Source organism: Rhinolophus ferrumequinum, chromosome 15 (genome assembly GCF_004115265.2).
Source record: "Rhinolophus ferrumequinum isolate MPI-CBG mRhiFer1 chromosome 15, mRhiFer1_v1.p, whole genome shotgun sequence".
NCBI lineage: Eukaryota > Metazoa > Chordata > Mammalia > Chiroptera > Rhinolophidae > Rhinolophus > Rhinolophus ferrumequinum.
In genome coordinates this window covers 41,525,033-41,552,457 of record NC_046298.1, presented here as the reverse complement: position 1 = coordinate 41,552,457, position 27,425 = coordinate 41,525,033, and the positions used below count along the sequence as shown (strand labels likewise).

At 55.2% G+C, this 27,425-nt stretch overlaps 3 protein-coding genes across 16 annotated transcripts in view; 1 reads left to right on the top strand and 2 right to left on the bottom strand.

Annotated features, from left to right (window-relative positions):
• PPP1R37 (protein phosphatase 1 regulatory subunit 37) overlaps positions 1-11,743 on the bottom strand; it is a 41,036-nt gene extending 29,293 nt beyond the window's left edge. Inside the window, exon 1 of one of the 2 annotated variants that reach the window (XM_033127462.1) lies at positions 11,385-11,743. In XM_033127462.1, coding sequence (XP_032983353.1) covers positions 11,385-11,586 — 202 coding nt within the window. In that variant the 5' untranslated portion in view covers positions 11,587-11,743. The remainder of the gene's footprint in view (positions 1-11,384) is intronic. The other variant, XM_033127463.1, reaches the window with a different exon arrangement.
• A 663-nt stretch (positions 11,744-12,406) lies between these two features.
• On the bottom strand, positions 12,407-23,543 carry GEMIN7 (gem nuclear organelle associated protein 7). Of its 13 annotated transcripts, XM_033127471.1 has the most exons (5): positions 23,406-23,543; positions 21,068-21,287; positions 17,844-17,967; positions 16,069-16,144; positions 12,407-14,280 (listed from the first exon to the last, which is right to left on the bottom strand). In XM_033127471.1, exon 5 carries the CDS (start codon positions 14,270-14,272, stop codon positions 13,877-13,879), a length of 396 nt encoding a protein of 131 aa, XP_032983362.1. In that variant the 5' UTR covers positions 14,273-14,280; positions 16,069-16,144; positions 17,844-17,967; positions 21,068-21,287; positions 23,406-23,543; the 3' UTR covers positions 12,407-13,876. The 13 variants fall into 13 exon arrangements, with proteins under 13 accessions (XP_032983362.1, XP_032983359.1, XP_032983364.1 ...); XM_033127468.1 differs by lacking the exon at positions 21,068-21,287 and having other exon boundaries at positions 17,844-17,995; XM_033127473.1 differs by lacking the exon at positions 21,068-21,287 and having other exon boundaries at positions 23,406-23,526.
• On the top strand, positions 23,447-27,192 carry ZNF296 (zinc finger protein 296). Its single transcript, XM_033127464.1, has 3 exons — positions 23,447-23,778; positions 23,991-24,140; positions 26,095-27,192. The coding sequence occupies exons 1-3, from the start codon at positions 23,484-23,486 to the stop codon at positions 27,099-27,101; spliced, it is 1,452 nt and encodes a 483-aa protein (XP_032983355.1). The 5' UTR covers positions 23,447-23,483; the 3' UTR covers positions 27,102-27,192.
• Positions 27,193-27,425: the final 233 nt, after the last annotated feature.

Sequence of the window (27,425 nt, the reverse complement as noted above, 5' to 3'; positions counted from 1 at the left end):
CCCCACTCCACACCCTCTACGGTGGCTAGAAGCAAAAGGACAGACCTGCCAGGAGGAGCAGGAGAACGTCAAGTGGGGCAGTAGCTTGGGAAACCGGTCTGGCAATTGCTCGAATGGTTAAAAAGTCACCATATGACCTAGCCAGTTCTACTCCTAGACAAACAAAAACGTTTGTCCACACAAAATCTTGTACATTAATATCCACAGCAGCGTTATTCATAATAGCCCGAGTGGAAACAACCCAAATGTGCACCAACGGATGAAAAAATAAAACGTTCCATGCAATGGAACATTCGTTCAGCAATAACTAGGAACGACGTACCGATATGTGTGTGAACTTGGAAACCATCACCCTAAATCAAAGAAGCCAGACACAAAAGGCCCCATACCGGTATTAGAATCCACTCACATGAAATGTCTGGAAGCTGATGAGACAGAAAGCAGATCAGCAGTTGCTGCTTTGGTCAGAAGGTGAATGGGGCGGGGCGTGGGGGCGATGGCTAAGGGTACTGGCTTTCTTTTGGGGGTAATGAAAATGTCATAAAATTGACTGTGATGATAGATGTACAACTGTGCAAAACTGCAAACCAATGAGGTGCACACTGTGAATGAGGGAAATGTGAGTGAATTACATCTCAAGCTGTCTTTTAAAAATGCCAGATGGAGAAATTAACAAGTGCTTTTTATTTTCTTCTTTAGACTTTCCAACCGTTTTTTCTTTTTTTTCTTTTTGCAATGAACAGACCCAACTTTTAAAGTCAGAAGAGAATCAAGGTAGTGAGTGATCCTTTCCTTAGGAACACCTGTGCTGGCTCCCGGGGTGCCGCACACCTTTCTCCCCCAGCGGCCCGCCCTCACCAGCCCGCAGCACAAGCCCACTCAGCGTGGGCGTGGGCTGGACATGGAATCTCCATTTCCCCAGAGCCCCAACCCTTTCTGTGAATAACGACTTCACACAGCAAGTGGGGGTGGGGAGGGCAGGGGCACAACCAAGCAGGTCTCTTCACCTGCCCTGGCCAGAGGTGTCACTCTGCCCCTCCAAGCTACAGAGGCGGCCGAGGAGAGCAGCAGGAGCCCTGTCCTGAGTGCCAGGCCATTCCTCTCCAGCCTCATTTCTAAAACAAGGAAGTTACCCTCCACCCCTGGTAATCGAGACTCTGGAGATGGGACGGGGCCTGTGTCAGCCCCAGTAACTCTTGGCTGGGTGGTCAAGGAGCAGAGGCATTTGGATGCAACAGACGGGTGGCCCTGCCTTCTGACGCCTGCTCCACCCACAGGGCTCACCAGCCTAGCGTGTCTTCCCCAAGACCAGAGAGGGTCATGTGCTATCAGACACGGGAACTCGGGGCAGGGCCATGGAGGGCACCACCTGTGCCCCTCCTCCATCCTAATGGAACTTGACCTTCACTGAGCGAGCGCCTGCCCTGTGTCTGGAGCTGTGATGGGGACACAGCAGTGACGGCCCTGCCCTCCCAGGGCTCAGTCTCCAGACAGGGACAACCCAGAGTGGGCAGGGCTGGGACAGGGGAGCCCAGAAAAGCACAGCACTGCAGATCCCAAGGGCTAAGCCCACGCCCAGCAGGGAAGAAAGCCCCCCAGGGGAACATAGCACTTTCTGGTCACTTTGGTCATATTGGAGAGAGCTAGGGCAGGAAGCAAGGACCGCCAAGCCCACGGAAGAAGGGGGCTACAGGACAAGGAATGAGACGGAGGAAGAGGAAAGGAGAGAGGATGGAGGCCTGCGCTGGGTGGCTGGACGCCAGGGACTTCCTCCAGCTCCTCCTGTGACACACCTTGTTGTTCAGGGATGGGGAATCGGGTCACTTGCCACAAAGGTAGAAAGGCGAATCAGTTACCAGAACCTGGACTCTCTCGGCCCCACCCCATGACGGGGAAGAGGTCCTGGGACCCACTCACTTCCCTAAATGGTGGGAGTGACCTATGCAGAGACAGAAAAACACACGCAGTGGGAAAGGATCTCAGACACCATCTTGTTGCACAGAGAAGGCAATGACTCGGCCTACGACCCACAGCAAGCCAACAGCAAAGCCAGGTCTGCGTCCCCGTCCTGCACGCCTGCAATTTAACAGGCTGGCTAGCTCACGGCTCTGCCAGATCTGGCAGGGGGACACCAGAGGCAGACTTGGTGTCCTCCCCTCTTCACGCTTCTCTCCCGGACCTGGGCTGCATGAGGGCAGGGCCTGCCTCGTACCTAAAGCCCAGCATCTCACAACGCTTTTCGCCACCAACCAGAGAAGCTCCTGCTCAGGGCCACGCACAGTGCCACGTGTGTGGGCACCGGGGACACAGTGGCACCACACGAAACCTTTCCCACTCCCTCCCTCTTGATGCTTACAGTCTAGGGGCCAAGAGAGAATATCGGGAGGCTTGCAGATAAACAGATCACTACCTGACGGGGGAACGGCAACGGCTTTAGAGGGCCAGGGAGAACGGGTTTGCTGGTACTGAAAGGACGAGCTAGAGCCGTGAGAGCAAGGCCAGCATTCCAGGGCAGGACGTGGGGCGCTCTTCCAATGTTCTAGGAACTGAAAGGAAGCCACCACACTTGAACCCAGAGACAGCATGGGAAAGGGTGATACCAGACATGGTCAGTGAGGGTGGCAGGGGCCAGGCCACCTAAGCTGGTGCAGGGACCCTGGACTGTGTGTGAAAAGCAGTGGGGAGAGGGTCACAAGGTGTCATCTGAAGCAGGGGAGTAACGGGTCTGCTTTTTTGAGACTGTAGAGGGAGCACCAGAGAGTTGGGAGAGCAGCCAGGGCTCCACCTGGGACAGGGAGAGCCAAGTAGAGACAAACAGGTGTGTGTTGGTAAGGAAACGAATGAAGAAATGGATGAGTGAGCAAACGATCCAACGAACGACATGAATCCCCTGACCTCTTCAAGACCCCCAACCCTTTGGAGGCCCCAGCCTGGGGTGCTCGTTAGCAGACCCCCTTTGCCCAGAGTCCCTCACATGCCTGGATGTGTTCAGTGGTTTGGCTCCTCTCGGGAGCCGGATGGACAAGATGCTTCTGGGTCCAGTGAGGGGAGATGGACCCAAACAAATAACAACAGTGTGAGGAGGTGCCATGGGAACCTGGGCGAGTACAGCAGCACGACGGGGACTTGGGAGCGCCTCGCGGAGCGGGTGACACGTGAGGCAGCATGAAAGGATGCGCAGGTGGTGGTCACGAAAGGAAGGAGACCGGCGCAGGGCACGCTGGGCAGAAGCAACAGCAGAGGGAACCACCGTCGGAGTCACCGGGGACCCGGGGACGGGGAAGGACAGGAGGGTCAGCCCAGTGGGAAGGGCCTCCCGCCAGGCTAAGGGGTGTGGCTTTCTCCTGTGGTTACGAAGGAGGGGGCAGAGGATGAGAACCATTACGACCGAGGCCCCTTCCCTTACTCTGTGTGGTCTTGGCACCCCCCGCCCCCACACACACACCTCGCCTCAGCTTGTCCCCTCTGGCTGCTGTGAAGATTCAATGAGTAAATGCATGTGCAGAGCTCAGACCTGGAAGAGCTCCGTGACAGTGGACTGCGATTATCACCATCATGGTCACCAGTATCATCCAGAAGCAGGACCTCTCCCCTGGGTCACTTCCTGCTGTTTGCTTTCACCCCGTGCGAGCCCCTCCTGCCCTGCTGCTCTGAGGAACCAGTGAGTTCAGCTGTGAAGGCGCTTTGCTTTGCACAGAGGGGAGCGCTGCACAGCCCACGAGCGGCTCTCCCACTATGTGCTGACAGCAGCTGGCACCCCACAAAGACTGTGGAGAGATGGAGGGGTGGGTGTGAAGGTGGCACACGAGTCCAATCCCAATAGGTTCCAACATGGGCCCGCCTACCCCCCCAGGGAGGACACCCCCGCTGGGATCCAGAGAGGCCCCAGAGCATCCGACTGCTGGGCTCCCACCCAGGCTTCTGCCGGAAAGGGAAAGGGCGGCAGGCAAGTCACAGAAGACACCTCCAAATGGCAGAGCGGGACGGACACCAGTGGGCACCAAAGCCCAAGCCTCAGGCTGCCTCTCAGGGATGAGGCCCACTGGGGGCTCCATGGTCTCCTTCTGGAAATCCTTGGGCCAGGTGTGTTCAAGAATTCAGAATTCCCTGGGTTTTACAAGAGTGATAGGATACCTATATTATGCTAAGACCCCAGCAGGGTCTGGAACCATTTTTATTGCTTTCTGAATCTGGAACTTGTGGGACCTAAAGGGACCACACAGGTGAAGCCACTTGCCGAGGTCACATGGTGGGGAAGGAGAGGTATGAGCAGCTGACTACACAGCCCGAGAGCTGCCCACCACCTCACCCAAAGGCAAGATGAACTGCCGGTGTGGGGAGAGGGAGGAGAGAATGGTGGGGGAACACTGTCACCTTAGAAGTGTTACAGAAAACGCTGGTGAGGCCAAAACCTTCTGGGGCAAGGGGAGGGGCTGTCCAGCTAAACCTGATGAATCAATCGATGAAGTGAACTGTCAGCTGTTAGCCAACGTGGGGCCTTTCACGCCCAAGGCCTCACTCACGCTCCTCCATGCCATCCCCCAGAAAGTTCTGTGAAAGACAGCAGGCATGCCTCTTCTGAAATCCCTCTGCTGGCTCCACGCTGCCCTCCATCGAGGCCCCACCTCTGACCCTCCGGCCTCCATCCCCCAATCCCCACTCCAGCAAGACTGGCTTTTTTCTGTTCCTCACACGCGCCTCCCTCCACCGGCGAGACTCTGCACCCCCTTCCGACTGCTCCTCACCTGGCTGCTTCCTCCGGCTGCCTTAGCCCCCACGGCCCTTCCTTCTGGAAGCCGCCTCTGCCCTGCCAGCCGGCGCGCATTCTGTGAACTCTTCCTGATCAGAGTCCCGGGCACCGTGGTTTGATTAGAACCATTTACGTTGTGTGTTCCTCTCTCCACTGTGGCCTCCAAGGGGGCAGGGCTGGGTCTGGCTGCTCCCCAGACCCCCCACACCGGGCATGGCCATGCCCCGCTGAAGGAACGGGTCACGGGATCAGAGGTGCGGATTCAGCCAGGACGTACTGAGCACCTACGACGTACCAGACACAGGATGGCACAAGAAGAACTCAGGCCTCAGGCCGAAGGTTAGAGGAAGGACCCCATGCTGAGGACTGAGGGGTGACACTGGCCTCCCTGGACACCTGTCCAAGAACCACACACAGTGAAGCTCCTCCTGAGCGCCGACTGGGCCAGGCCCTTAACTCAATCTGTTTTTCACCCCTGCTACAACACTGCAAGGCCAGAACTGTCACTTCTGTTTGTAAAGGGTTATGGGTTATCGACGAAGAAATACACAGCCCGCGGACAGAATGCAGCAACTTGCCAAAGTGCGTGCAGCCAGTACACAGGGGACGAGTGCAGGCTCCAGAGCCAGACTGCCTGGGTTAGAATCCCAGCTCGGCCACTTACTGGCTCTGTGACCACAGGTAAGTTACTTCACCTCTCTGTGCCTCCATTTCCTCATCAGTACATTGGAAAGAATAGCACCTACCTCCTATGGTTGTGAGATTTAATTGAGATAATACACGAAAGGTACAGTCCCATGGCGGGCACAGGGAAGGCAATGAGTGATGGCCATGAAGGTCACGCAGAGAGCAGGGACGTCAACCCCGGCCCCTCGACACCCCACCGCAGTAGGCTGCCTTCCCAACTCGAACTTCTGCGGTTACCTCAAGGCAGCCGTTTCAATGCTCACCTCACAATTTGCTCCCAAAACAGTCTGAGGTCAACCCCTGCCATCCTTGAACTGAGGCCCAGAAGACAGGCTTGGGGTCGAGTGCTGAGCTGAACACAGAGCCTTGCACAGAAGAGCAGCCAAACCTGGCTGTCAGAACAGCCTGGGGAGCTTTGTAGGAACAGATTCCCGGCCCCCAATCCCCGCGGCTGCCTCGTACAGCCAGTCCAGCCCGGAGCCCCTGGCTCCACGGTTAATACTTTCAATACTTTCGGCGCCAAAAGACTGACGGACAGCAGCCATCCCGTCTCGCTCCCAGAACACACGAGCACCCCTACTGACCCCCTCAACGACCATTCGACCATTCGCTGAGCGCCGATTGTGTGCCAGACGTGCGTGCGTCTCTCTGGGGCTCAGGGCGGCGCCAAGGCCTGCCTGCCGGTCTCTGAGGAGGGCCCCTGCCCTGGCACATACCAGATTAACTACTCCAAAGAGCTTTCTCCCAAATGCCACCAAGGGTATGAGGAAAAACCTCATTCCTGTGACATTCACCCAGCGCCCGAGCCCTCTCGTGTGTCACACTGAGGTCACAGAGGTGACTTGCAGTCTTTGCCCTTGAACAGGGAAATACGATGCGAACACGAGTTAAGAGCTGGAGGTGGAAAGAATGAGGGCAGCCTGAGTGTGAGTGTAGCCAGCCTCACACCAGGGCACAGGGCTGGGTGCGAGGGCCCATCCACAGGGCGGACTCGCTCAGGGAGCAGCAGACACTTGTCCAGAGTCATCAGCGGGTCTCTCAAGAGCCTGGGGCTGACACTCCGAGTCTAGAATCTTGGTGCCCTCGAGGCCTCTCGGGCTGGTGGGCCAACACACGCTAATTCAGTTTCAGCTCACGAGGTCGGGCAACTTGCTCAGTCACCCAGCTTGTGACAGAATCAGGCCTGGAGCCCAAGGTCTCTCCCACGTCCCTGACGGCTAGGTGCTCAGCTCAGAGGAGGAGGCCCCTGAGAGGACAGCAGGATTCCGACGCGGGAGACACTGGGGGGAAGTATGGGTGCAAACACACAACAGAGGCGCAAAGCACAATAAAAGGTTGGGGACTGCAGGTGGGGGAGGGGACCGGTGACGGCAGGAAAAGCACGGGAGACATCTGAGCATTCACTGTGGACTCTGATATCTTACTCATTGTCAGCCTATCAGGAGGCACGGTTGTTGTCATCTGCATTTTATGGACAGAAAAATTGTGGACAGAGAGAACAACTGCGAGTCACACAGCGGATGGCCCAGCATCACACGGCAGAGTCCATGTGCCATCGCCGGCAGTAGGAGTTGAAGTTGGGCCCAGATGGAAATCTGGGCAAAAGCATCCAAGCCACCCCCACGACCCCACTGCCTATTCCCCAGCGACAGCACCACTTCTGCTCAAACCAGCCGACTTTTAACCGAGAGCCTCTATCGCTGACAGGTGCATTTTTACCTGTCCAACCAGTTTCAAGGACTAAAATTTGCAGCACAAGTTTCAATGAGAACAAACTGTAAGTAATTTCCACTCTCTTTGATCCCCATTTAAGAACACCATGGCCACTGCCCCCATCAACCCCCTCCACCCGCCCCAAGCTCAGGTGGCCAGAGGTAGGGAAATTTGGGACCCCTTCACTTTGCAAACATCTCCACTTCACACCAGGAATTTCCTGGTGGGCAAAGCTTCCCCTCCCCCACGGTCGGACTGCCTCTCCAGGCTGGCGGTCAGGGAGTGGGGAATGAGTCATGGCAGGCCTGGAAGGAGGGGGAGACAAGCCTCCCAGACTGTGGCCCTGTCACATGCTTTCCGATGCCTGCCTTGCAAACCCCGAGCAGCTGGGACTGGGGAGACAGCTGGGCCTTGGGTCATTCTTGCAGTTTGGTCTGGAAGGGTTCCTGGTACAAGTCGGCCCTGGCCCTCAAAAGAACTGGCCACACAGGCCTGCCACTAGGGGAGGGGGTGGGGTGCGGTGCAGCCAGCTAGCCCCTCCTGCTCTGGCGCCCACTTCCTCCCCTCCACCCCCCCCAGGAGGGCAGAGCGCACACATGCCCAGCCTGGCAGTACTAAGGCATCGTCCGCCACTCACAATTTCCACCCACCTCCTCCCCAAGCTTCACTCCCGATTACATGCAACTGAGGAGGTGCACGCCATCCCCTCAGACATCTGGGTGGGAGCAGGGCAGGGATCACTATCTCACAGATGAGGAAACAAACGAGCTCAGCAAGGAGTGCACCTTGCTGGAGGCCACAGCCCATTGCTCCAGGGCTGGCCTGGCCCCCCCTTCCAGACCAGGCACACAGGCCCCCAGCGCTCACCAACCGCGAGCACTGCATGTCCTTTAAGACACGAAGGATGGACCGTGTCGGCGCACCCATTCTGGCGGGGGACAGACCACCAATGTGAAGACAAACGTGGAACGTAACATCAGCTGCCATTGGCGCAATGGGGAAACGAAGCAGGCCCCAGGCGTTGGGGCGGGTGGGGACACTGTGACATGGGAGCCAGGGAAGGCGCTCTGTGCCCTGGGAGGCCCGGACCCCTCCCTCACAACCTCCCTCCTCCACAGCATCTGGCCTCCAACAGGAGACCTTCGCTGGGGCTCCTGCCCTCAGGCAGAAACGCCCAGGACTCCCACCCAGCGGGGTCACCACTCGGGGTGTCTCAGCCCTCCTCCACTCCCGCCAGAGGCTCTGCACGTCCCCGCTGAGCTCCCTTCCCAGCAAGGCTCTGCTGAGCGGGCACCCTGTGCTGGGCTCCGGTTCCTCTAGCGCTTTCTCCCGGCCCCCAGGTGCTCCTCTCGGCCGGGCAACTTCATCTCTACCATGGAAGCGCGGCTTCTGAATGACCTCTCTCCCAACTCAACGCTGCCAGCTCCTCCCTCACCCTTGGCCTCGGGAGTTGTGTCACCACAACAGGCCCACCACCCTTCCCACTAGGTCCACAGCTCAAATGACACCCCCTGTGCTTTCCCAAGGTTCACAGACCAACTCCAACAAATCCCCTTCCCCTCCTCCACGCCCAACCAACTGCTCTCTGCTCCTGGCCAGACCCTCTAGCCTCTCAACTGGTAGCTCCTTGGCCCAACTTTCCTCTCTTCTATAGCCTGGCAAGCCTCCGCCTCCCTCGGTGCCACGCCAGCTAATAACTCCACTGTCCTGCCCAGGCGCAGAGGCCAGCCACCTGCTGCCCTCCAGTTTCCTATCCTGCAAATCCCCTCGTCCATACTCATCCTCCTCACCAAAGACCCCTCCCCTTCCCCGGGGCCCAAGGTCACCCAACTCCCTCACCACCAGACGATTCCTCAACCTTTCTCCCCAGCCACGACAGACCAACTCTTCCAGCCTGTAAACTGACCCATTTCTCCACGGCATCACCTCTCCACGTCAGACCCACGGACTCCTCTGGAGTGTGAGTGCTAAGGGCCCCTCTCTAACCTTCCTGGAATGAGAGACGCCCCTAGCCTGTAAGCGATCACCACCTCCACCCCTCACCCAGGGCACCCCAATCAGCTCCTCCCTGCCAGACTCGCACGGACCCTCTTTCTTGATGTTCTTCCCTCCCCTGAATCTCCTTCACTGCCTCTCCAAGACTGCCCCGGAAAAACAAAAGTGAATTTGTCTGGATAACAGCAGCTGCTATTTATGTGGCAGGAACTTACAAGGACTATCTTATTTAATCCTCACAACTACCTCATGGTAGAAATTAGCACCTCCATTTGCAGAGAAAGAAACCGGGAGGCTCAGAGAGGAAAAATGGCTTACTCAAAGCCAGACAGCTGGTTACACACAGCTGCTCCTCTTCTGAACCTGCAGACCAGAAACTGTAGCCCACCCCATCCGGGACAAGCTCCCCAGCTGCGCCACCATGACTTGCCAGCCCACAAACTGACCACCTTCCCTTCCCCTTGCCCCAGGCTCACTAACTGACCCTCTCCTGGAAGCTTGTGAAGCAGAAACATCCAAGCCCCAACTCTGTGAACCACCTCCTCTAGACTGGCCCTTAAAATGTCCAATATCATCTAATATCACCCCTAAAATGACCAACAATAACAGCAACTTCATGAAGGCTCCTCCTGGCCAATCACTTTTCACACACAATATTATTCAGTCCTCTCTTAAACCCTGTGGCATGGGTATTATCACCCACTTTACAGATAGGAAAACTGAGGCTCTCAGAGGAGTTAGGTAACCAGCCTGAGGTCGTGAAGTGGCTAAATGGGAGTCAGGATTTGAACCGGAGTCTCTGCTTTTCACCATTCTGCTCAGCCCATCCAGGTCTTCCCCCTTCCTGCTCTGAACTCCCTGGACTGGATACCATGCTACAGCCAGGTCCCATTTTGAGTCTTCCCTTCCTGGGTCCCAGTCCCCCAAACCCTCTAACTCCAAAGTGACCTCCTATCTCTGGAGCCTTGAGCCCAGGGACTTGCCTGGCTCCCAATACCAAGATTCTTAAATTAACCCCCATCTCTTTAACAATACCTAGCCACGCTGGCATTTATGGCGGGCTCCCTGTGTGTTCGGCTTCCAGTTACCATGTTTCACACTCTCATATCAAAGCCACCAATCCCTCCACTGCCCAGACAGTTCCTCCTCTTGCCCCGGGACCAACAGACCAACTTCTATATAAAGCCAAGGCCAGTCTGCTCCCTGTCCCCACTGGCTCCATCCCAGTAAGAATGACAACTTTCTCCAGCACAGAAACAGGCTCCACGCTGCCATACATCTGTAGAGTGCCTTCCCACCTTCCCAGCCCTATGGGCTAAGGACACTCTTCTAGCTGCCCTTTCAATTCCAACACTGACTGACCTTCTCCAGGGGTCACGGATTTGCTAGAATCCACGGATTTGCTTCCTCTCCCACCACCTCAAACCACCAAACTTTTTCAATGTTCTCACTTTCTACTGACCAGCAACTCCAATTCCCCAGCTCTTTCTGGGGGGGCAGGGAAGACCCTTCATCTGCTCCTGAATGACCGACAATGTTCTGTTTCTCTTTTTGGGAGGAAAGGAAGAGGCATGCAGTCAATTTTCTTCTTCTCAATGCCAAGATCTAACACGTCCTCTGACTATCTCAACCACCCCCAAATTGACCACCACCTCTGCTCCTTTTCTGGGAGTTTGTTTACCTTGCCTCCCTCTTCCCAAACCCCGATTTACCGACTCCTCCACAGCCACAGCCCAAGTTTATTCTTCTTCCTCCTTTCAGCCAAGAAAGTGAGCTGAATGACCACCCCTGGTCCAGAGGCTGGCCGACCAGGAATTTAACCTCTTTCCATCCCCATGGGCCCAATAAAGTCCTCCACTGCCCTTTCAGCGCCAATGTTGGTTGGCCCTTTCTTCCTTGCTGCTCTATCCTTCTTTGGGGGAATTATGAACTCAAAGGCTACCGCCTTTCCAATCTCCCAAGACACCAAACTTTAATTGCTCATCTTTTTTAATTCCTAAAACGATCACATTCCGCGTCCCTCGGGGCGGGGAGAGGAGTGAACACAAACTAGCTACTTTTAACCTACCCCACCCAACGGCCACCACCCGCTCCTCTCTAACACCCTCCAGCTGTAAACTGATGACTGCCTCCTTAAATCATCACTAGGTGCAACTTATTGAGCGCCACCTCCGTGCTGGGCGCTGCACCGACTCCCGAGACCCCCACATGCCCGCCCCCGCGCCCGAACTGTAGCTACCGTGTCTCCAAGGATCTTTCGGTTCCACCGCTCCGGACACGATATCCTCGTCGGAGGGGAACGTGACGCGCTTGGCCGCAGCCTTGAGGCGCCCATCGGCTGGGGACGATGCGGGACTGGGAGACCGGGCCTGGGCGAGGGCCTCCTCGGCGTCTCCGTCCGCGCCCGGCCCGGGCGGCGCCTCCTGCGGCGGGATCTCCATCGCCGCCGCCGCCGCCTCCTCACGGGGGCCCCGGGGACATGCCCCGGGCCCCGGACTTGTCTCTCCGGGCCCGCCCGCCGTCCCGGGGCATGGGCTCCGCGGCTGCTTCAGGCGCCGCCTCCGTCCGCTCTCCTGGTCGTCGTAGTCGTCGCCGGGAGCCTGAGCGCGCCTCCCCCGAGCCCCGCGTGCGCCTGCTCGTTCGCAGCCGCACTTTCGTTAAGGGCCGGTGAGCCCGCCGCGCACAAAGAAAAGCAGAAAATCGATTTAAGCTATTTGCAGGTAGAGTTGCCTCGCCGATTACTGAAGTGGGGAACAAAAGATAGCAAGAGCCGCTGGAAAAAGAAATGTGAGCACTGAATCTGCGGAGCCGGAACTGCAGAACATGAGGGGAGGGGCGAAATGGACGCGGTCTCCCAGAGCAGCGCGCAAGCGCGAACCTGAGTCGCCCCCACCCCGCCTCCTCGCCTCCATCTAGATAACTGAAGTTCGGGCTGGCACACATTCGTCACGCGCTCCGGAAATAGAGAAGGGAGTGGAGTTGATAGAAATAAAAAACATCTGCTTGGCGGGGCTAAGCCAACTGATAAGGAGAGCGGTAAAGGGGTGGAGAACTTGAAGAGCGATAGGAGCTGTATTGAATACCTGAGTACAGGTGATTGATGCTTCGTCTTCCTGGAGACTAACCTTATGCCCCCTTGCTAGTCTCTAGCCTTCCACTTGCAGACTGCAGTTTCATCAATAATTCGCTGTATTTGGATAGCCTTGTATATAAGATACAACTTAAATTTATAGACTAAAATAAACGAGCTCATGAGGAGTATCATAGTCTTGACTTCAAAAAAGAAAAACAAAAAAAACTGGGCGAAAAAAGGAATTCCAAAAGTAGGGGACGAATCTGCCAATCAAAATACGGGGCAATGGAGCACGTAGATCACCAAGCCAGAAGCGAACCAGCGTGAGCTCAAGCCACGCCCCCCTAGTGCTCAACTGAATCGCTTAATATTCGCCTCCGCACTTTCGCCATGCTTTCCCAGCTCATCCCTCAAGTTGGGGAGAAAGGCGGGGCTAAAACCAAAAAAGGGGACTTGGGGAGGAGCGACGTCGTTGCCAAGGCAACTCGAAAGCTAGGCCAAGGACTCGCCAGAAGTGGCGTTGTGAATGGACGCGGGAGAGGAGACTTTACACTTGCCTTCAGCAGCATAGGCCACCGCACTTTCGTGGCTGAAGACAAACGAAGCAAATCTCATCTATATTGAATGGAATCTTCACTTACATTCTGAAGTTGGTGGAATTACAAAGGGGGCAGAAATTACTTTTTTTTAAAGCGAATCTGTTGCAAGACTCTTAGTGACAGGACTAAGTGAAGCGAGTGACGTGGACCACCATACCACACCGCTGGAGCGAAATGAAGAGGTGAAGCTTCACGATAACCCCTAATTCTCAGACTTTCCTCAGTGGCGCTGTGCACAGGGTACGACCCTTCCCCACGTGAGCCGGGAAGCAAATTTTCAGTGGTGTGCGGTCTACACCACCCAGGTGGGAGCGCACTTCCATGTAACCCAGCACGACTCATGCCCTCAACTATGTACAACCCCGCCCACCCAATAAAGAAATCTAGTCCAAATCATCTAAGCCTGCCACCCAGGTCACTCCAGTCATTCCCAGAGACGAGGGGCAGTCCAATTCCCTCACCTTAACCTGAGTTCCCCCCAGCCTTTTGATGCGTCCTCCCTTTCTTGGCCCAGCTCCACCAGACTCAGTCGTTGGACAGCTACCCTTCCACCTTCTAAATCTGACTTCATCCCTGTGGGGTACGCTTAAAAAACAACAACAAAAACAGGCAGATTTTCCTGGAATAGTAGTTGGTTCTTTGGCAGGAGGGAGTATTTGGGAGTATCTTCTGGGTGATTGAACTTTGTAACTTTTTTAATAAACAATTTCCCACTCTGCAATTTGCCTTCTTTATTCCCAATGCAGCCTACCCCACCCCCCCTTCAGGAACTGGAATGAGGCCCACATTACTATAGAGTTTAGAGTTCTGTGAGGTAGAGCACTCCTTTCTTTCTTTCTTTCTTTCTTTTTTTAAGCACTCCTTTCAATGGGATCTAGAACTCCTGGGGTTGCAGAATTTTACTGACTTGACCCTGGAGGTCCCAAGAAGCCAGAATTGCTTGGAGCTTGACTCAACATTCCAAGGGAGTTCCAAACTCTATGAGGCCCAGAGATCCGGAACAGCCAGAGGCCTGGGAATCTGTGGATAGGCCTAAGGCAGAAGGTGACCACAATGTCTTTATAGCTTGAAGGTGTATGCAATAATGTCACTACACCTGAGCAGCGCCTCAGCCTGCACACCTATCGGAGTCTGTAGCTGCGACACATAGAAGTTAGCCACGTCCAGGTCAGTGGCTCCGAAGTGGGCGGTCACGTGCACACCCTCATGCAAGGTGAAGCTGACCTGGCGACCCACCATGGCCAGCAGGCTTCGGAGATAGCACTCTCGGAGGGCAGCTCGGGCCTGCTGTTCCTGGGATTCCCGACATTCATGAATTACAGAAGACTCCGGGGTTTCAGGAACCTCTGGCTTCAGGGGGGCCCTGCGTCCATCAGGGGCAAAGCCTCGACTCAAGCCATCAGGGCCCCGGGGGAGCCGGAGCACAGGCACAGGACTGGCCAGTGGCGTCTGCATTGTCCTGGCTGTTGGGTGAAGAAGAGCAGGGAGCCATTACATGGGGAGGTAGGATGACAGGAAGAGTGAAGGCTGCGAGCCAAAAGCTTGTCTACCACAACTCAACTCAGCCTGCGCAAATGCAACTCCTGACCCCCCTCCTGAAATCTGCACCATCCCTCCACCACTCCCACTTCCCAGGAACAGGCACCACCGTTCATGAGGCCCAGGAGAGCAGGAACTTCTGTCTGCTTTTATCACAGCTTTATCCCCCATTTCCTAGCCATAAATATGTGCTGAAAGAACCAACCCCACCTCCTCTCATCTCTCACACACAGCCCGTCCAATCCATCAGGAAATGCTATCTCCCCAATAAATTCCCCATCACACCGAAGCCAGCTTGAAAGGACCCCCACTGGCCAAACCTGGCGGACACCGTCACTAGGCATCAAAGCCAACATGTGCAGTAATGGGAAAGACACTTGTGCCTCCTGATGTGATGCACAGAGAAAGACAGGACACAGTGTGTGGACTGGACACAGAATGGATTCCTTGAATCTAATCATGAGGGACAATCAATCTAATCAAATTGAGAGACATTCTACAAAAAAACTAGCCTGGATTCTTCAAAACTATCAAGGTCATAAAAGATAAACAAAGGCTATATTCACAACCTAACACTTCTCACTCTCTCAAGTGCTAACATCTTGGTCCAGCCACTGTCACTTCCTGCCTGGACTATTAAAGTCAACTCCTCACTGCTACCCCAACGCCTTCATCTTCTACCTTCACACCCTCCCCTTGTCCCCACACTTCAGCAGAGGGAAATGAGTCAGATCACATCCCTCCCCTGCTCAGAGCCTTCAGATGGCCTAGGTCAAAGCCAAAGTCCTCACCACAGCTCTCAAGGCCCCCATGCTCCAGATCCTGCCAGCACCCCCTTTATGGCGCACTACCCCAGCCACGCTGGTCTCCTTGCTGGTCTTCTAGCATGCCTGTGCAGTCTCTCTCTCAGGCCCGGGCACTTGCGGTTCCCTCTGCCTTTATCTCTTTCCCCCCTTCCCTGACTTCCGTCTTAAAGATCTGCCCCTCATCCCTCTCCATCCCCTCGGTCAGTTTCATCATTCTGTGCACACAGACCCTCTTAGACATGATATTGTACATTTACTGTTCTGCTTATGGTCTTTCTCCCCTGCAAGATGGCTGCCTCCCCACAGGAAGTGATCTTGCTTTTCCCCCCTACATATCCTCAGCTCGCAGAACAGTGAGTAGCAGAGAGACCTGGAGATTAAGCTCCCAGGCTGCTTAGCTGGGTGACCTCAAGCCAGAGACAGCTTCCTCTTCAATTGTATGGAGAAATAGTACCAACTGTGGCCTGTGCTTGTTATCAGGATTCAACAGGCTCAGGCAGAACAGGGCCTGATACATACCAGGTTCTCCATAAAATTTAGTTACAGTTGTTATTAGTATTGCTGTGTGTCCTGAGGTAAACTGCTTAACTGCCCTGTTCCTCTGTTTCCCCATCTGTAAAATAGGGATGATAAAAAGACCTACCTCCCAAGGTTGTCATGAGGACTAAATGACCTAACAAAGGCACAGTGTTTAGCGCTTGCCTGGAACATAGTAAGCACCACTGCTATGATGTTGATTGCATATAGGGAAATGCTGGCTTTGGGGGTAGGAGGAAGAAGAGAGAAGGACCTATCTTTCAGGCAGCTGCACTACTCTCTGTGGCTTAGTCCCCTCCTCTCTAAAGTGACTAAATGAAGTGACTGGCAAGTATTAGGCACACAGTGTCCCATCCCGGGGTCACTCACGGTCTAGAGGTACTTGAGATTGTCCTTTTTCTCGTTAGACTCTTCCTGTCTCTGCAGCTCCTGGTCAAAAAGGACCCTGCAGAGAAATGTGTCAACGCTGTAGAACAGGGATTCTCAACTTCGGCACTATTGACATGGAGCTGGATCATTCTTTGTTGTGTTGTGGAGGACTGGCCTGTGCACAGGTGTAGGATTTTAGCAGTACCCCTGGTCTCTACCCACTAGATGCCAGTAGCGACCCCTACCCCCATCCCAAGTTGTGACAACCAAAATTGTCTCCATTGGTGAATAGCATGGTATGAGAATTACATCTCAATAAAGCCATTAAAAAAAGAAGGCTTCAGATATTGTCAAATGTCCCCTGGGGGACAAAAAAAAAATTGTCTCTAGTTGAAAACCAGTGATGTAGACAAACAAGTGCGGGGAGAGACGATAAAGATGGCTGCTGAGTATGTGACATATCCACAACCTTAGTGAGTACCGAGAAACGCAAAGTAGAGCTACATGGCTACAGGAGTCTGTGCCTCCCGGATTAGGGAAGATTGAAAGGGCTGATAAAGCATTGTGCTGGTGCAGCTAAGGAGGAGCATCTTCAAATCCCGGGGAGGGGGGCTGTCAGGACAGCCTCAAAGAGGGCAGTTTGACAGAATCCAGGAAACTGCTAACGCTGCTCATTCCGTCCTTCCACCCATGAAGAGGGCCGGTGGGAGACTTTGAGCTGTCTGCCTTTTTGTACCTCTTGAATTCTGTCCCATGTATTTGTATAACCTATTCAAAAAAGTTTTAAATTCTGATTTTAATAAGTAAGGGGTGTATTGTAACGCTTCCATGTCCCTTAAAAGATGTTAGATTCCCATGGGCCGGGCCAGCCAGGTGGCTTAGGTGGTTGGAGTACCGTGCTCCTAATGCCCAGGTCGCCAGTTCGATTCCCACATGGGCCAGTGAACTGCGCCCTCTATAGCTAAGATCATGAATAACAGCTCTCCCTGGAGATGGGCTGCCGGAGATCTGTGTGAGCTGCCACAGAGCTGCTGTGGGCTACCCTGTGCTGCCAGGAGAGGCCAGCAGCCAGCATGAGTGGCCGGCAGGCTGTGTGCTGTGGTGGGCTACTGTGAAGCCATCGTGAACGGCTATGAGCTGCTGTGAGCAGCCAACCGACTGCCTCAGCCGGCGGGGAGTACAAGGCTCATACCAGCATGGGCCAGGGAGCTGTGTCCTACACAACTAGACTGAGAAACATGGGCTTGAACTGGAGTGGGGGACAGGAGTGGGGCGGGGAGGGGCGGAAGAAGGGGGGAAAAAATGTTAGATTCCCTCGCAGGAATCTGAACTCCCTCTCCTATTCTTATAGTCACCCACTCCCCAAACCTTTCTATTCCCCGACCCAGACCTTTCCCAGGCCCCTGTGTAACTAGTTGCTAAGTCCTATTGATCAGACACCCCCACTGGGGACTCAAATCATATCCTTATTAGCAAAAGCCAGTAATTTTCTCTGTACAGGGCCCCGACAGTAAGTATTTTAGGCTTTGTAGGTCATAGGGTCTCCGTCACAACTATTCAACTCTGCCATAGCAGCAGGAAAGCCATAAACAAAATGTAGACAATGAACATGGCTGTGCCCCAATGAAACCTTTCTTACTGGGACACTGAAATTTGAATTTGATATAATTTCACAGGGCCACACATTTTTTTTTAAGTTTTCCAACACCTAAAAATGTAAAACCCACTCTTAGCTCAAGGGCCATGCAAGACGAGGTGGCGGGGCCACGGCTTACCGCCCGGGACAGAGGATAAGGCTGTGGAGGCAGGGAGATCCGTGGGTTCCAGCCTGATTCACCACCAGGGATCCCAGCAGGTCACCGCAACGCGACCAGCAGCCTCCCTGAGCCGGTTCCTCATCTGTGACATGAAGCATCAAAAAGATCTCCTAGGGTGTTGGGAGAAGGCAGAATCTCTGGGGGGAGGTTGGTGATTACACAGGCAAAGGACATCCCAGGGTCCTAGACTCCTGGCTTTCTCTACCACCCACCTTCAGTACATCAGTAAAGCTTGTCAGCTCCACCTTCAAAAATGCATCCAGAATCCGGCAACTTCTCATCACCCCCTACTCTGCCCCCTCCTCGGTCCAGCTACCAGCACCTCCCACCTGACTATTGCAGTAGGCTCCCCACGGGGCTCCCAGACTCCATCTTCACCCCACAATCCCTTCCCCACAGCTGTCAGAGGGATCCTGTTAGAACTAAGTTTGATCACATCCTTTCTCTGCTCCCACCTCACCCAGAGCAAAAGCCAAAGTCCTTATAAAGGTTACAAGGCCTCACCTTTCTGACCTCATCTCCTGCCCCTCCACCCTTTGCTCACTGTTGTTGGTCCTTGAACATGCCAAACTCATTCCCACCTCAGGGCCTTTGCACGTGCTGTTCACCTAACACCTAGGCAGTAGTGCCTAGGACCCTCTTCCAGATGGAAGACATATATGTATTTCCACATACATGGCTCACCTTCCTCCCTCACTTCACTCAGGTGGCTGTGCAAACACTACCTTTACAGGGAGGAAAATAGTAGCCCCTTCACCCTGCATTATCTTTTCTTCATAGCACCATCACCTCCTGACAAAATGTATTTGTTTTCCTGTCCGCTGTCCTGCCACAGAACATAAGCCTTTGAGAGAAGAGACTTGTGTGATTACTTCACAAGTCCATCCCAGCCCCATGTAGGGCCTTGCATACAGGGGGAGCTCCGTAAATATTTGTTGAAGGAATGTAAAGATTCACCCATTCACATTATCCGAGTGCCTGCTCTGTGCCCGGCCCATGCTGGGTGGTGCTGGGGACACAGCTGTAAGTGAAACAGCCCAGCCCTGCCCGGTACAGTCCAGTGGGTGACACAGCCTTATCTCTAGACAATGATGACCCAGGGTGAAGAAGGATGGAATGAAGGCGTCCCAGGGCCTCAGTAGCCCAGAGTGGCTGTCTGGCCCAGCCTAGGGGTAGTCAAGAGCTGGTGTCTAGGAAAGGTGCTCAGGAGAGATCGCTCTGATGAGGTTACCTGTGAGCACAGACCTACATGGAATAAGGAATTGAGCTCTGCGGAGATCTATGGGAAAAGCCTTCCAGTCAGCGGGAACAGCAAATGCAGGCTATGGAAGGGTGACTCAGACTTAGCAAGGAGGCCACTGGCAGAACATGCAGGGGCCTTGAGGTCCATGGTGAGAACTTGGGTCTCAACGCTGTGAGACGGGAGCCATGGGAGTTTCTGAGCAGAAGAGGGGCAGGACCTGATTTTGGGTTTGCACAGGATCCCTTCTGCCTGCTGCGCGGAGAATGGACAGTGGGGGATAAAAGGAGAAGCAGGGAACTCAGGGAAGACACTGCAGTGGTCCAGGTGGATGAAGAAGGTGCCTAGACCGGGTGGGAACAGTGGGGGTGGGAGAAGTTAGTCAGATTCAGGTATATCTTGAAAGTTGAGCGCCCTCACTATGTGCTGATGGACTGAGGGAAACAGCAATCGGTGGAATGCTCCCAGGTTTTTGCCTAAAGGGGAAACCACAGTAAATGGGATCAATAGGATATATTCATTTTCTAATGTATTTGACCACTGCACTCCAAGCTTAGTCAAGGATCATCAGCCCCCAGGGGTTTCCCCCAACCTAGGTTAACACGAGTGTTTTAAGAGAAACAACTTGGTCTCTAGGATTAGTACTTAAAAAAGGACTGATAGAAATTAAGCAAGTGGCCAAAGAATTACATTAAATCCTTGGATAAAACAGAATTCAGGGTGGGCCAGTACAGGGCCTTGTTCTGTTATGGGGGAGCAAAAAACAAATGGAGATTTGGTCATACTAGTGCAATCCGCATTTTCCTGAAAAGGAAACTGGAGCTGGGAGATGTCAAATCATTTGCTGGGTGCAAGCTGGTGAATGGCAGGAAAAGCAGCAAACCCAAGTGGGTTTGACAACAGAGCGAGGCCATCGCCCCTGCCCTGTGCAAAAGGGCAGGTGTTTTTAACCAACACCGAGGAGCCCTTGGAGGTTTGGAATCAAGGTGTGACCTGAGAAGAAACTGGTTTAAGAAAGGTCACATAGGATGTGTCCAAGAAGTCAAAAGCAGGCATTATCCATCCAGTCTCCCTGGTGACCAGACCCTAGAGTCCTTGATCCTTTCAAGTCTCCAAGACAAGGAACAACATCCAAATCCATCCCCAACTACTCGGAAAATTAATTAGTGTGACTCAAGAGCCCATCACTTGGGTCAAGGGCAGGAGACTTACAGACCTCCCTCTTTGGAGCCTCAGTGCTGAATTTCAACAAAATGAGAACGGATAATCAGTTCTGTGGACAAAAGTTTAGTCAACTCTTCAATTGCCAGGGTAGGGCACCAGCTGAGTTACCTGATGAACAAGGAGGCCTCTAGACCTAGTTAAGGTGGTGGCATGTCCACACACCGCCATGGGCTCTCCCGTCTGGATGCAAATTAGTTCAACGGAGCCTCCTGAGAGGGTCAGAAACCCCAAGCGCAGGGTCCTTTCCCTCCTCTCCGTCCCCTGGGCCGGTCAGTTTGCTTTCAGTTCCTCCCTGACTACCCATCGCTCTCCTTTTCTTATACTAAGTAGGTGCTCCGGGCCCCCAGGCGTCCACTGCGCACCCCACCCAGGGCTGGACGTTCTTCCCACCTCCCAGCTCAGATTAGGCCAGCGATTCCACCTGGGGAAAGGCGGGGGTCTGCTGATTGCTGCCGTTATTACTGTTATTACCGTAGTTATTATTTTCCAAGCTCCCCGACTCCCCACTCCACCCCCGGCGCGGGCTGTCCCCGCTCCAGCGTTCCGACCCGAGTCCCCGGTGCAGGCGTTCGGGGACCGGAACGTTCCCGCACCCAGCACTGCAGGCGCGGACCTGCCTCTACCCACCACTCGGGTCTTGTCCGCGGGGCGGGAGACCGGGGCTCGGGCCGGGGAGAGACAAAGTGCCCGCGACCAACCACCAACAGCCCGCGCTCACCGAGGTCCGCGCGGCTGGCGCCCCCACTTCCGCCGGCGCTCGGCTACAGTGGCTCCGGCCGGCAGCGAGCCGCCGAGCCTGCGTTCCGCCCGCCGCCGCCGCCGCCGCCGCCGCCGCCGCCCCACGTGGTCGCGGGCGGGCTCGCGGGCTCGAAAGCAGCACAGCCCCGGGACATCACCCTGCCGGGGGCATGGCCGGGCGCTGGGATCTGATCCACGGTCTGCGAGGTAGGGGCGTCCAGGATGCCCATTTTACAGAAGAAATGAGGCTCAGAGAGCGGTTAAGGACAGAGAGCTTGGTCTTTGCTCCCCCACCCCCCCTACACGTTCCACGTGCACCCCCCTCCCCAACACCACCTCCCCTACGTGAAACTTTGAGATCATGCTTTCGGTAGCCAAGCACCAAGGAAAAGCCTTGGAGATCAGCAACTGGGACGGACCCAAGGCAGTCATTTGGTCTTGCAGCCCTCCCTGCAGCCCTATTTTACAAAGGAGGAAACTGAGGCCCTGAAAGGCAGAACGGCTGGGCGGAGGTGCTGTGGAACCTCCCTTAGACAGCATTCACCTCTTCAACACAGTCACTAAGGCAGAGGCGCTGTGGGCCTCTGCTTCCCACTAGATCCCCAAGGTCTAGTGCCTGGCACACAGGCCTTCTGCAAGTATCTATTGAAAGAATGCGCACAGCAGGAACTCAATACATATTTGTTGACTGAACTATGAAGGAGTAGGGGCTCTATTTGCGAACAAAATTACATTAGCCAACTGGGTACAGCAGTGAACCAAACACAATAATCCCTGTCTGGCTGCCTCCAGTTTATTGGTTGGGCAGAATAGGATATATATATGAGCAAATACATCAACACGATCCTTTAGGGCTTGTTGAGTGATGTAAAAGTAATAAAATAAGGGTAGTGGAATTGAGGGTACAGTGTTGGGGAGCTTCTTTAATTGGGTGCTCAGAGAAGGTGGCAGTGAAGAAGCCACCTCAGGTAATAAATGGGGAAACTGAGGCCCACGAGGGAACTGGGGACAGACGGAGGTCATGGAGTATAAAGTGTAAGGCTTTCAACAGGGCGTGGCTACTTTAGATACCGTGGTCAGGGAGGCCCTGGGCTTGCAAGAGGACAATTGAGCCGAGACCTGAATAACAATATGAGGAACCCTGGGGCCTGGAGCAGCACTCCAGGAGATTAGCATGTGAAATTCACTCAGTGCTGGGCTGGGTACACGTGGGGGAGGACAGATTGGCCCTGACTCCAGGGGCCTTGTGTGTGTGTTTGGGGAGGGGGAGGACAGTCAAGAAAGTGTTCTGTATTATGAAGTGGCTGATGCCAGGAAGAAAACTTGTAAGGGTTGGAGGGTGGGGCAGGGTGTTGATGCCACTTCAAACAGTGATCTGAGAGAGCTTCTTTGAGGAGGGAAGTTCAAGGAGGCCCGAGTGAGGGAGGTAAGACAGTTGGCTATTTGGCTTTCATGGAGATTCCAGGTGTAGGAGCAGAGCAGATGTATATGACCCCAATCCTCTTCCTCCCAAATCCCTCCCAAGGCTCGAGTCTCCAGAAACTGAAAGACTAAAGTGATCAAAAGGCCCTCTTGGAGCTGATCTCATTTTCTCACAGAATTCAACCACCCCCTCCCTGACCCTCCCCCTCCCCTGTCCTTGTTATTCTTGAACACAGAGGCTGGCTGGCTGGCTCCTTCACCTCCCTCAGGTCTCAATTCCACCAAATCCCTCCCTGGCATGGGGAAAAAAATTGAGGTCCCCATCCCAGTCACCCTGTCTCTTTATAACCCTTCTTAGCTTTATTTGGCTCCACATAGCACTTGTCACCCCGGAAGGCTCTTTGAATTTTACATAGTTAAGCTAATTGACCGTGGGCTCCCCAACCGATAAACTGGGGGAGGCCAGGCAGGGATTATCGTGTTTGGTTCCCCGCTGTACCCAGGACCTGGCGCACAGTAGGCGTTCAATAAATGTTTGCCCAGTGAATTTTTATTGTAGTGCATTTACTGAAAGTCCAGATTACAGTTAGGCACCTAGTTAGAAACGTGGCCCCTACCATTTTCTCGATTGGGGGTGTTTGTGAGGACCCTGTGACTCAGTTTCACCAGCCCTAAAACGGAATCCGGAATGGCTGTTTCTAGGAGCGGCTGTGTGAACTCAGTGTCATTAAGGTGTGGTCACTAAGCCAAACGCAGTGGGCACTGCGCTGATTGAATTCGTCCGCGGCCCTGCGAAGCCTGCGGGTCCTCTCCCATCAGGCCCCGCCCCAGTGGGCGGAGTCACGGGCTGGGCCAGCACGTGTAAAAGTTCGCGGCCAGTCGCCGCAGTCACTCACCTGAGCGCCTCGCTCTGAGCTCACACGGCTCGCGTGTCCTCCGCCTGCCAGCCCGCCAGCTCGCCCGGGCCGCGACTCATGTCCCGCCGCAAGGCCGGCTGTACGCCCCGCCGAGTAGACCCCGTGCCCGCCGCCAACTCTGACGACGAAACGGAGATGCGGGACCTGGTCATCGATATGAAGCCGGAGCCAAACCCTTGGCTCCTACAGGTTCCGGGGCTGGGGCCCTTCTCCCCAAAGGAAGTGCCGGCGCCGGGGCGGTTCGAGGGCGAACCCTGCCACTCCCCCGGCCCAGTGCCCGCCGGCGGCCTCCACGCTATCGGCTCGCAGAACCAGTGGGCACGGTGGACGCCTCTGATCCTGAATCCTCAGGGTGAGCGCCCCCTGTCCCGAGCCCCACCACTCTCCCCTTTCACTCTCGGGTGGGACCCCCTCCTCCGGGGACCGTCCCCCGCCCCTACTCCTGCCGTATTTCCGTTGCTGGGTCCTGGCCTTCTTCTGACCTTCGGGTTTCCCCTCTCCCTTGGAACCCCCAGCCCCCATTCTGGCCCCACCCCACGCTCACCACCCGCTTCCTCCCTGCAGACCGCCAGCCCTGGACCGACAAACACCCAGATATGTTGACCTGCGGCCGCTGCTTGCAAACCTTCCCGCTGAAGGCCATCACTGCTTTCATGGACCACAAGAAGCTGGGCTGTCAGCTCTATAGAGGCCCCAGCCCTTGCCAGGGCTCAGGTGAGTAAAGCCGGGATGCAGACCCCTCTCAAGTTCGAGGGCCCGGCTTCCTGTGGGTGAAGGGGCTGAGCTGGACAGGCGGGGCAGTGAGCACTACTTCCCCTTTCTCGCACCCCATCGGGTGCAGCCTAGGCGTGGCCTGGGCCTGCCCTGTCCTAGGGCTGGGACTACTGGTGGTGAGGGGTGGGGGCGGGGCTGGGCAGGGAGAGAAGGCGGCACACAGGGTGTGGCCAGCCCCAGAAGACTGGTCTGGGGATTTGCCACACACACACACACCCCCAATCTGGTTTCACTTCTCCTTCCCCTTGGCCAGAAATAACTGGCCAGGTGGCTGGACCAGAGTGGCAGTAGGGGGGACCTCTGGGGAGGGCAGCAGCCTGGGGGAGGGGGGGTTGAGGCCAGCTGGAGGGAGGTGTTGCCACCCCTTCCATCTCTTTATCACTTGTGTTTGAGGTGCTTGTGCATTTGCTCAGAGCCAGGGAAGGGGCTTCTGGCCTCTCCACGATGGAATCTCCCAGCCCGGCTTGCTGGGAACCCCCTGGTCTGAGCCAGGTCCTAGTGTCTGGGCACCTGGGGCGGAATTAAACCCTTAACATGGTACTAGACCCATGGTGAGCTTTTGGTCAGCGTCAGCGGCAGGGCTTATCCAAACCTATGATTTCCAGCCCCCAGCCCATGTGCTCCTGGGATTTTTTGGGAAATGGAATTATGTTCAGGGAGGGTCCTGTAGTGAGAAAGGAGTTACTGTGATGGAATCAACTGCAGAATGGGAGCAGGGCGGAGCTGTGATGGAATTATTGGAACAAAAACACTCTGAGACTCCTGGAATTGGAGAATTATGGGCTCAGCTAATGTTTACTGAGGGTTTACATGGACCCAAGCTTTCGGCTGTTCCCCATTCGAGGTCACAATAACGTTAAAAGGGAGAGGACCCCCTAGGACCCCCATATTCTAGCAAATGTGGAAACTGAGGCTCAGACAGGTATTTCTTGCCCATGGTACCACAGCTAGGGAAGAGAGCCAGGTCGAAGTCAGGCCCGGGGACGCTCTCCAGCTCCTGCCTGTGCTCTTGACCTTGGTGTTGTATCAGGAAAGCCACCTCCATCCAAGACTGTCTAACATTTGAAAAATGAAAAACAATTGCAAGTGGATCTAGGAAGTACCTATTGATACTGCTTGGAGGGTCTAAAGAAAATATCACATTTGGAAGGCTCTCAACTGGGGGTCCATGCAGAGGGTGGGGGATCTCGCTTGCTACCCCCACCTCACCACACTTCTGTAGGTGGCTGCTAAGCCTTCTTCTGCATTCTAGACCTTGGACCCCTTTTCTGTAAGGCATGGAACCTAGGAGTGTGGGGACTGACAGAAACCCACTCAGTAATCAAGAGCAGTTTTTATTAAACCAACAACCTTTGAAAACCTGTCTCCCACTCCCCAGGTTTCTGGATTAAAACCCATGGTCCACCCCTTCCAAGCTATGTGACCTTGGGGAACTGTCTTTGCCTGTTTTCCCATCTGGAAAATTGAAGTCTTATTTCCCATCTTGAAGGAAAGTTGTGAGAGCTGAGGCATGGCCCAGCACCTAGCACACTGATTTTGGTCACCTTTTCAGCGAGGACTTCCTGACACCCACCCCCCAGTATAAAATAGCGCTACCCCACCCCATCCCTCACTCTGCTTTAACTTTCCATTTTTTCTTGAAGATGTTCCAACACAGAGAAAGAAAACCCTCACGTACTTACCATTCACTCCAGATTTTCCTGCTTTTTGTCTGTCCCCCCCGCCCCCACCTCAGCTTCCCCAGGGCAGGGAGTTCCCCTGTCCTCTTACTGTGTGTTCTCAGGCCCTGGAATAAGAGCCTTTCCCAAAGAAGGTGTCCAACTGGTAACTGTGACCTGAAACTAGTATTATGCCTTTTACCCATCACACTAACACTCGACCCTTCTTTCTGCAGAACTCAAGGACCTGAAGGCCCTGATCTGCCTCCGCTGTGGCCAGCAGTTTGAGAGGGCCTGGAAACTGCTGCGCCACGCCCAGTGGGACCACGGACTGTCCATCTACCAGACAGAACCTGAGGCCCCAGAGGCCCCGCTGCTGGGCCTGGCAGAGGTGGCTGCCGCTGTGTCTGCAGTGTCTGCAGTGCTGGGGCCAGAAGTGGGGGCCAAGGGCCCCAGGGCAAGCAGCCATCCCCGGAAGATCCCCACCTGCCCAGTTTGCATGAAGACCCTCAGCTCCTTTAGCAACCTCAAGGTGCACATGCGTTCGCACACAGGTGAGCGGCCCTACGCCTGCGACCAATGTCCCTACACCTGCGCCCAGAGCAGCAAGCTCAACCGCCACAAGAAGACCCACCAGCAGTTGCAGCCCCGGAGCCCCTATATGGCCGATGCCAGTCAGGAACAGGCCTCCGCCACCCCTCCAGAGCCAGCTGCCCCTCCAGAGCCCGCCGCCCATGCTGCGGCCCCGGCCAGCACCATCCCATGCAGCGGTGTTGGGGAAGGGGTCGGAGCTGCCGCCACAGCAGGTATGCAGGAACCTGGCGCTCCTGGTGGTGGGGCCCAGGCGGGCCCTGGTGGGGACGGCTGGGGAGTCGCCCTCAAGGAAGAAGAGAGAACTGACCCTGCCCAGAGCCCAAAGATGTCGCCCAAGAAGACGCCAAAGCCAGTGGGCAAAAGCCGCGGGTGTGGGGGCAGCTGTGAGTTCTGTGGGAAGCATTTCACCAACAGCAGCAACCTGACAGTGCACCGGCGCTCACACACAGGGGAGCGGCCCTACGCCTGCGAGCTCTGCCCCTACGCCTGCGCCCAGAGCAGTAAGCTGAACCGCCATCGCCGTATGCATGGCCTGGGGCCTGGTGGCGCGCGCTTCGAGTGCCCCCACTGCCATGTACCCTTCGGCCTGCGGGCCACCCTGGACAAACACCTGCGACAGAAGCACCCTGAGGCAGGCGGGGAAGCCTGAGTGGCAGGAATGACCTCCCTCCCTGCTGTCCCTGGTACCACTGTACCAGGTCTATTGACTTTGTCCTTAACCTGGTGTGAATAAATCCCTCCTACCCCTAGTTATACCCGTGTGGACTCTGCTTTCTCGGGGTATCTGAGGTGGGGCAATAGGCTTCCCGTCCTTGGGGTGGACGGCTGGACAGACCGGTTTGGAATGAGGGGGTGAGGGGAAAGGCCAGCCCCCAGTGCCTGGGGCACAGTAGGACTGGCACAGAAAGCCGTGCTCCCGGTTCCCGGTGTGGGCGAGGGCGGGGAGAGGCCTGGACCTGTCACCAGAGGCCCT

Coding starts and splice junctions, on each gene's coding strand:
- GEMIN7 (XM_033127477.1), bottom strand. CDS start 14,272: ATGCAGACGCCACTGGCCAGTCCTGTGCCTGTGCTCCGGCTCCCCCGG.
- ZNF296 (XM_033127464.1), top strand. CDS start 23,484: ATGTCCCGCCGCAAGGCCGGCTGTACGCCCCGCCGAGTAGACCCCGTG. Junction 23,779..23,990: donor TCTGATCCTGAATCCTCAGG/GTGAGCGCCCCC, acceptor TCCTCCCTGCAG/ACCGCCAGCCCTGGACCGAC. Junction 24,141..26,094: donor CAGCCCTTGCCAGGGCTCAG/GTGAGTAAAGCC, acceptor TTCTTTCTGCAG/AACTCAAGGACCTGAAGGCC.